The sequence below is a fragment of the Carassius auratus genome, chromosome 13, assembly GCF_003368295.1.
Source record: "Carassius auratus strain Wakin chromosome 13, ASM336829v1, whole genome shotgun sequence".
Lineage (NCBI taxonomy): Eukaryota > Metazoa > Chordata > Actinopteri > Cypriniformes > Cyprinidae > Carassius > Carassius auratus.
In genome coordinates this window covers 9,462,080-9,471,783 of record NC_039255.1, presented here as the reverse complement: position 1 = coordinate 9,471,783, position 9,704 = coordinate 9,462,080, and the positions used below count along the sequence as shown (strand labels likewise).

Sequence of the window (9,704 nt, the reverse complement as noted above, 5' to 3'; positions counted from 1 at the left end):
AATACAAGTGAACAATTGTTTATACACACCGACACATTTGGCCCAGATATTCCTTGCTTATGGCATCAAATTGAGATCATCAAATGTGTCTGAATACAAGAAAGGGACCTTGTGTAATGCCTCTTAAAGTAAAACAAATGGACTGGAAATATGAGTCCACACCATCCATCAGTGACCTTAGCGGTTAGAAACACTCCACCTTTTGCGATCTTTTAAGTTAGTTCTGTTTCAAAACTAAGTTAAGATCAGTTAAAGGGGGGGGGGGGGGGTGAAATGCTATTTCATGCATACTGAGTTTTTTACACTGTTAAAGAGTTGGATTCCCATGCTAAACATGGACAAAGTTTAAAAAAATAAGTTGTACGTTTGAAGGAGTATTTTTGTTCCCAAAATACTCCTTCCGGTTTGTCACAAGTTTCGGAAAGTTTTTTTCGAATATGGGTCTGTGTGACGTTAGATGGAGCGGAATTTCCTTATATGGGTCCTAAGGGACCTTCTGCTGGAAGAGCACATGCTCCTGTATAGCAGAGCACTGAGAGGCTGAACACAGACATTCATTCACTGATCAGAGAGAGAGCGTCGCGAAAAGTCACAAAATAAGTGTTTTTTTGGTTGCCAGGGCAAGACAACCCTGCACAGATTACCAAAAAAAAAAAAAACAGCATTAAGGGACCAGTGGATGTGGTTTATTTTTACAGAGCATCAACAGAGTTGTGCAAGTGTTTTTGTTTGTTCCCTGCATTTCGAAGATGCTTGTTTTAAAAACAAGGCCCAGTTTGACGACGGATTTGCGTATCGTTTATTTCTTAAGGATGATGCAATCCCAACGAAAAAGGGTCACGATCGTGTGTTGGAACCGCAGGCGGTGAGTAAAACTGCTTCAAATATCTCTGCCTCCTTGTTAGTGCGTCCGCCTCCCATGCCAGACCCGTGTTCGAGCCCCGCTCGGAGCGAGTCGTTGCTGCTGCTGCTCTCGTTCAGTTTCAGCCTCGGGATCTGATTCTGGATCATAAATAAACGGCTGAATCTGACTGTTAGCCATGGTTTGTTTTGGATGATGTTTTTTTTTCCTCATGGTAATTTCACAACTTCCAAAGGCTCTCAACACAAAAGACTACTCGCGCTCGTGATTCTTTAGCTCCACCCACACGTCACGCCTCCAGCCAGTCGTGTTTTTCCGGGAAAAATCGGTACAGACTATTTTTCTCTTATGAATATAATAAAACTAAAGACTTTTTGGAGTTATGAAGGATGCAGTACTACTCTATAGGTACTCAAGATTAACAGGATATTGAGTGAAAACGAGCATTTCACCCCCCCTTTAAGACTGCTTTGCAGTCACACTAATAGTTTGATGTAGATGAAAGGGTTCACATTTTTGTATTTCATCATTTATACTTTTAAATGACCCAAATATCAAGTTACACTCGGATTTCTAATGAACACCAAGACATTATCTTAACTTGTCACTACAAATTAATCTGAATAATAAAATAATTCCTTATTCTAATTTACTTTCCAATGTAATTCAACAGTTCGGACACAAAATGTTTATGTTATATGCAGCATGCTTTAAAACCTCATTGTTACATCCAGTAATTTACAAGCATGAGTCCATTTATGTCACAGAGATGACAGCAAAACTGACAATTTTTAAGTATTGTTTATAAGAGTGAGTACTCATGTAGTACAATGAAAAAGTTTATGACAGATCCTTTGTGGATAAACGGAGGAAATTAAAATATAAGCATTTATAAAAGATGAAATGCAGTCCTTAAAGTGTGTGCACTTTCTGACAAGTGCAACCTTAAGACAATATGCCTCTTCAAGGTAAATTTGGATGTCAAAACCACAACAAATGCCCATTTGTCTTTCCTTTCTTTGACCAGTGAGTCTATCTGCAAGTGCACGTCTCCACAGACATGTTGGGGTAGATCTTCAACACAATGTTTTTGCTCTCATCCAGAAATAGAACACTGAGAGGTTTCATCTTCTCTGGAACACAGCAGGGTTCTGGGATACCTGGAATTATCCCAACAGCCTTGACTATGCTCTGGATGGTTGCATGGTTGGAGGGGCGGACTACCTAAAAAAGGCAGAAAAGAGTGGATAATGAGGTATGGTAGCATTTAGATACGCATCTTTTGTTTTGCTTTCTTCAGTGAAGCAAAGGATATTACGTCCTACAACACCCTTCTATTATTCAGCACAGAGGAACAGCAAACCTGGCTCATTTCAAAAGAAAATGTGTCCAGAATGTGCTTAAAACCCCTATTAAGCGTACAATTATTTGACTGTAATTGCACATAAAGTTATGTGCTTTAGTTGTGCTGGAACTGAAACATTTTCTGAAGGGATTCTTTGTTTAAAATCCCTGGCTAGAAAAAGCTGTATAAACCATAGTCATTTTTAAATATTTTAACATGTCTAAACATTTCACATTCGCATACGCTGATCCTCGCCATGAGGTTCTCTGACCTTTGGAATGGGGAATTCACACGTTCCTGCGCAGTAGAAGGCATCGAAAGACTTGGGAGACAAGATCCATTCGTTCCACCCGATATCTGCAAAGTCCACCTTCAGGTACCTCCTGGAACAGCTGCGAGGTTCTTTCCACTGTCTCCTCCGAGCCTTCTTCATGGTTTTCTCATTAAACCGTAGAACCTGAGACTTGCCGAATCTGTCAGCACGCTCCTGGCCTTTCCTCCGATGTTCTTTTTTAAAGGGCTTTGGCTTGAGTGCAAAGTAAGCACTTTCCCACATATTATGCTGTTTGAAGCTGTTGTACTCCACCTCCGGGAGCTCATTGTTCTCAGTGGGATCGGAGAAGTCCAAGTCCAGGTCCCGCTTTACACGTATGTCAAGTGAGGAGTCAAGAGATTGAGTTGGCTGCTGGTCTGCAATGAAAGGGTCATATCTCTGTAGGCTCACAGCCACACTGTTGGGCTCTGAAATGGCCAGGTCATTAGCATACACCAGCAAGTATGGAAGGCTGGAGAATGGGAGCTGGTCCTGATACCTTTGATACTGCTCTCCATAGTCAAACTCCACGGTGATCAAAAGATGATTGTTATCTCGGGCCTCTTTTATAATGACAGACACATCCTTGCTCTGCCAGGTCCCACGTCTGTGAGGAACTACAGTGATGTTTCCGAGTAGTGATCCCTGGGCTGAGCTGAACGAGGGAGACCGGAAAATAAGATGGACAGAGGGTAACAGATGGAAGTTTGGGATGCGACAAGAGGGGTTCTTGAAGCGCTTGCAGAACCAGGATCTCTGGCGTTGCCGTTTGTCAAAAAAGAAGTGAAACGTAGATGTGAGAATCAGCTCAGACCTCTGAATGGAAGTAATGTTCAGCCAGTATGAGACCCTCTCCTCCACATTCTCTGCAAATATATTAGAGAGTTAGATATTAATTATGAATATGGGCTCAAACAACAGGCTTTTTGTTCTGTCTATGGGGATGGAGAAAGCACAAGGAAGTGAGGAGGCATGTTACTCCTAGAGCATACATATGGAAATGTTTATTTAGGTTCCCTTAAGAGTTAGAACCTGCAACAATGTCAGTATTTTAATCGGCACTGATTAAATGCTTTAGCAAACTGCAGAAAAAATGACTGCATTGTTTCATGAGGGTGTAACAAATTTATTTTAAACTTAATTTTAAGTTATTCGAATTTTCTGGTTTAAAAAGTTATGTGAATGATAATGTGAAATAACAAAAAGAGAGCCACAGCAACTGTAAGCCTGCTCTTGAAAATGCAGTTATCATGCATAGTTCACAGATATGTTTGTATAGAATAGTTATAGAATGTATAGAATATAATATAGAATGTATATAATAAAAAAATTCAGGAATGGCGATAGCCTGCGGTGGTAACCATAGCAACAGATCCGTTTGGTTTTGCACAATAAAACATAGCTTATTATTGACATTATTTATCATATACCATATTGTTATATATTTACACAGTACAGATATATGGCATAAAACCCTAGGAATAACACATTTGTGTTGCACGAGACATACATCAATAGAGCTGAAAATTAGCCTACTGACAGAAATTCGTTTAATTCTGACAAAATCGTTTAAAATGACTTAGCGTTTTCATGTAAACCAAAATCAAGTCACTCAGATGACATAATTAAGCTAAAATAAATACTGTAGAATTTTCTATACATATCAAAACTTTAAAACGTAATATAAATGCAGTGTCTTGTCATTGTTATGCATCATGTATTTTTTTCATGTACTTACCAGGTTTTGCTTTAAAACTTCTTACAGTATTTCCCTCTTTGAGTCGGTTAGGTTCAATGTTGTACTTCTCATACAGTTTAAACATGTGCTGTGAGAGCGCATCTGTGGTCACGAGCGCGTCCGACGTGCTGTCGCGCGCACTTCTCCATACAACTTCAGATGCGCCAGTATCGGAACCAACCCAAAGCAGTAACAGGTGCGTCAAAAAAACATATTTAACCGTCATGTTGCAAACAAGAAAAAGTTTCCAAACGATGAAATGCCGTGTACACGCTAGAGCATACTAAAACATACTAAAGGTGTCCAGTCTAACAACTTCGGAGTGACGTTTTCCAGTGATGCGGTTTGTAAATTATTTTAAAGCACAACAGAGAGGAAGCAATGTTTCAGAAGTTCTGTTGGTCTCGTGCTTAACCTGTGATACATCTTTTATGTCTTCTGACCTCTACTATCCACGGGAGCAGGATAAAGCAGAGTGAGATGCTGAAGTATCCGCCCACCAGCCAACGGGAGCTGCTGCTACATTACACCGATCTAGCAACAAGAGGACACATCTAGCTATAGGAAACATGCACATTCATATACACATCCGTTTTGTGTCAGTTTCTTGTTTTGAAAAATTGTTTTGTAATTCAATAGTTACACTAAAATGTACTAAAATTTAGGGTTTTTATAAGCTATATTAAATATGCCATAAAACATTTTGTATGCATCCAGTAATCTACAATCATAACATTTATGACAGCAGAGCTGACCTGCTGTAAGAAAGCAAGCATAAGAGCTCATGTTACTCTTCTAGAACAATAAAAAGTTTACAACAGATTCCTCATGGAATCGAGGGAAATGAATATATCACAGAAAGCTGAATGTTACATTAATTATTTTAAAGAAAGATGAGAGGCTGTATGTGCATTTTACCTTCATTATTAATTAACTATAAAGTAAATATGAGAGTGCAAATGCATAAATACAAAAAATATAGTGGCTTTTCTTGATTTCATAATAGTGATTTCATTCTGTACATGAAGCACACTTGGGGAACAGCCGTCACTTCTGTTTTTTTTTTTTTTTTGTGTGGAGTGTCTGCAGTGCCATGCCAACAATGCTGGTTCTGTGAAAGCCCGGAGCTCCAGTGGAGAGACCGTAACAAGCCCGGCCGTTTGGGTCATTGCGTGCCATTAAACACCTTTTGTGGCCCCTGGGGACCCTACTGGAGACCCCCTTTTTACTTCACACTTGAATGTGTCTTAAATCTGCATTAAAAATCTGACGTTCCTGCCCACTAGGACACTGTTACTGAGTGAATCAAGGGATAAAATGAGTAGGAGGGGAGATACCTCTGCTCTGCTTTGTTCCCATCCCTCTTTTTATTGTCCAACTGTGGGAAGACGAAGCCATTAAGCTTCAGAATCCTACACCGCTTAAAAAAAATGAATAAAAAACAGAACAAGGGTGAAAGAATTCAAATTAACTCTGGTTCACAGAGACCTTTGATTCTTTAATATGAATGCATCACTTGCTCTCTATAGAACCTGGGAGAGACCAATTCTGTCTCAGATCCTGCTGGGTCTGGATACTGAGAATGATTTTTTAATTAACAAGCTAACTATGGAATGATGCTAATAAGCATAGGGTGTTGTTTAAAGACTTGTCTCTCCATGACAAATTCTCTTAATATGTTTGTCCTGTTCTTTGAAACAGCTAGTAGTCCTGGGGTCTTGTAAAACACACTATTATTTTACTTGCCTCCTTCCTTGCCTCCCATTGACAACTTTTATGTGGGCCTTGTTGCAAAAAAAAAAAAAAAAACGGTTTGTGGAAGGGGTAAAAAGAAAAAAGTAAAAAATTCTGTGATTGAGAGAAATAAAACTTTGATGCCAAGGGTTTTACCTCAAAATCGAATTATTTTAATTAGTTTTAGTTCAATTTTCTGTGTTTTTTTTTATTGAATACATAAAATATGATTTTGTATATTCTTCAGACTGACACACATTCATTTCACTCTTTGTGTAAAAAGGACCATTTGTCTGGGCCTAGCTGCCTACTGAAAAACCACATTTAACCACAATGTTCTGACTGTGATTCATATAATGGCAGCTCAATTCTTCCATGCCTTCTTGCTTTTAGTTGTTTGCTCTCTAATCAGTACACTTGACTTCATCAAATTGAAATTATTGTATTTTTTTTACATTTATGTATTTATTTATTTTATCTCACACCACTGATTACCACGATAGATAACATTTTTAATTGCTTGTAATAAAAAACTGACTCTGGGGAATCGCTCATATCTCAGTGGATTTGTTATTTGATATGGATGGCAAAAACAAATAGTGTTGCTTAACTCAATTGACTGTACTTAAACAGTTTACTTGGTTTGCTTCATTAATGGCAGACGTGTCTTTGATATCCTGAGGCTGTTTTTTTTTTTTTTTTAATTAGGGAAGAATAAAGTGTCATTTGCGGTCAGACCAGAAATAGCATTAATTTTATTCTAGTGACAAATGCTAGATCATCATGAAATTAGCATTTGTAATGGCACAGAGATGTCTTTAAGCAGATTTGTGTAGCTGAATCCTTCACTTCCTTATTGTTAAGAATACTTTTTCTTAACATTGATCAGTATTATTTGAAATAAAAGCTCTTAACTTTGCAACTTAAAAAGAAATGACTTACTTCTTTTTATGTATTATTTGTAGTAAAAAAATGTGTCTTTTGATATTAGAAAGTACTTTGGCACCAGGACAAATATATTTTAAGCATCCATCTGTCAGCCTCAGGATTTCTGAAAGGCAGAATTCAAGTAGTTGCTTGCTGTCTGTATTTTCTCTTACCCGTTTGTATTGGCTATGTGTTTCATTGCTCAAGTGAAATACAATTATCCCTGCAGTGCTTTGAGTGATCAATCATGTCTCAAAATTCTGGTGCTCTTGGACCTGCACAATATCAACTTGCCAGTCTTGCCAAATGGAGCTAATGGCATAGACCATTCTCTTCTGGCTTCAGTTGCTTCCAGTATACTTGCACATAACTGAGTGAAAATGTTTAAAAAGTACTGTTTGTTAGACTCAGACTCAGTCTTGAAGGGCAAAGCACTGTATGTATTACTCTAAAACAATTTTCAGCAAGTCAAATCTATGCAAAGCATTAATGGAAAATCTAACAATTTTGTTAACATTAATCAGAATTTCTCACTTATGAAAGTATAGTATAATTCTTGCAGGAAAATTCATATTTGCAATGTGCTGTTTTATTTTCACAAATTCTCAAAATTCTCCATTTCGCCACTAACAAAATAGAGTAGAATAAAATATAATTTCATACTAAGCAAATAATTACTTGGCTTTTTGTCGGTAGGTTTGTGTATATGTATGCTTTAATAACATGCAATATGTAATTTTTGTCTCACTATTGGCTAAACCATATACAGAGCATCTTTGTTTAGCACAGAAGGCATTATACAAACTGGATCCAAAAAGGAATATGATGATAGAATATACTGATCTGAATCTGTCCATGGTCCTGGTACACATCCCGTACACATGGCAGCTTCCCTCCTGTCTGTCCAGTTCTGGATGGTGGCCCTGCACTAAGGCATGAGCTCACTTGGCTTTAGGAAGAGATGCAGTGCAGTCCATTGTTCTGGTCCAGAAGCAATAAAACTCCCTTATGCTGACTCGTTTGCAAAAGTCCACTGCTGTCGCTTTATGGCTAACATGATTTCACCCCTGACTGCTGTGATCAGTAGGTCTCCTGGGCCAGTTTGTCTTTGATCTATAACTCTCTGTCAATCAAAATTAGTTATCCTTCAATACTGACTCCTCCTCTCTCCATGCAGAATCCTGTCTAAGAACAAGCACGGCTTTGTCTGTGCTCCATGTCTTCATGAAAACAGCCACATGCCGAGTTTGAGTTGCTTCACACGAGTGCCACATGTCACCTTTGAGTCCACTGTTCCTGTGCTACTGTGACAAGCTGCATTTCTATCATATGATTAAGTTGTGATCTGAAGACGAGCACTTATCTAGCCTGTTTAGGAGGTGTAAAATGGCTTTTGGACACATGAAAATAAAGCCCACTCACATGATTCAGTCCCAGTCCTTTCTTTTAAAAACATAAAACATTCTCTCAACACCCCATCAGCTATTTCTGGTAAAGCAAATACATCTACGAAAGCAAAAATAATATCTGACAACAATGCCACTTTTAAGGCTTTTTAAACTTCACATAGACACTTTATTAAGTATCATGACAACTTTATAAGGCAACTGGTTCTTTTAACTTTAAGGTCACCATGCATATTTAGTGCTAAGATTTCTCCATTTAATGTAAGAGGCTTGTCTCTTCTCTTGACAACTGCCATGCTGAAGCCTATGAATGGGTTTTAAAGATTTGTACTTCTGAAGTTATTCTTAAAGGGGGGGTGAAATGCTCGTTTTCACTCAATATCCTGTTAATCTTGAGTACCTATAGAGTAGTACTGCATCCTTCATAACTCCAAAAAGTCTTTAGTTTTATTATATTCATAAGAGAAAGATAGTCTGTACCGATTTTTCCCGGAAAAACACGAGCGCCTAGAGGCGGAGCTAAAGAATCACGAGCGCCAGTAGGCTTTTGCGTCGAGAGCGTTTGGAAGCTGTGACATTACCCAGAGCCGTTGAAAAACATATTTAACGACTCTGACATTGCCTTGAGGAAAAAAACATCATCCAAAATAAACCATGGCTAACAGTCAGATTCAGCCGTTTATTTATGATCCAGAATCAGATCCCGAGGCTGAAACTGAACGAGAGCAGCAGCAGCAACAACTCACTCCGAGCGGGGCTCGAACCCGGATCTCCGGCATGGGAGGGGACGCACTAACAAGGAGGCAGAGATATTTGAAGCAGTTTTACTCACCGCCTGTGGTTCCAACACACGATCGTGACCCTTTTTCCTTGGGATTGCATCATCCTTAAGAAATAAACGATACGCAAATCCGTCGTCAAACTGGCCCTTGTTTGTAAAACAAGCATCTTCGAAATGCAGGGAACAAACACTTGCACAACTCCGTTGATGCTCTGTAAAAATAAACTCCATCCACTGGTCCCTTAATGCTGTTTTTTCTTTTGGTAATCTGTGCAGGGTTGTCTTGCCCTGGCAACCAAAAACACACTCCTTTTGTGACATTTCGCGACGCTCTCGCTCTGATCAGTGATTGTCTGTGCACAGCCTCTCTCTGCTCTGCTATACGGGAGCTGCGCGCTCTTCCGGCAGAAGTGCCTTAGGACCCATATAAGGAAATTCTGCTCCATCTAATGTCACACAGAGCCATACTCGAAAAAAACTTTCCGAAACTTGTGACAAACCGGAAGGAGTATTTTTGGAACAGAAATACTCCTTCAAACGTACAACTTAATTTTTGAAACTTTGTCCATGTTTAGCATGGGAATCCAACTCTTTAACA

General features: G+C 38.9%; 1 protein-coding gene across 1 annotated transcript; it reads right to left on the bottom strand.

Moving 5' to 3' along the window:
* Positions 1-1,597: 1,597 nt before the first annotated feature.
* Positions 1,598-4,739, bottom strand: LOC113112560 (growth/differentiation factor 10-like). Its single transcript, XM_026278248.1, has 3 exons — positions 4,259-4,739; positions 2,479-3,386; positions 1,598-2,086 (listed from the first exon to the last, which is right to left on the bottom strand). Exons 1-3 carry the CDS (start codon positions 4,482-4,484, stop codon positions 1,895-1,897), a joined length of 1,326 nt encoding a protein of 441 aa, XP_026134033.1. The 5' UTR covers positions 4,485-4,739; the 3' UTR covers positions 1,598-1,894.
* Positions 4,740-9,704: the final 4,965 nt, after the last annotated feature.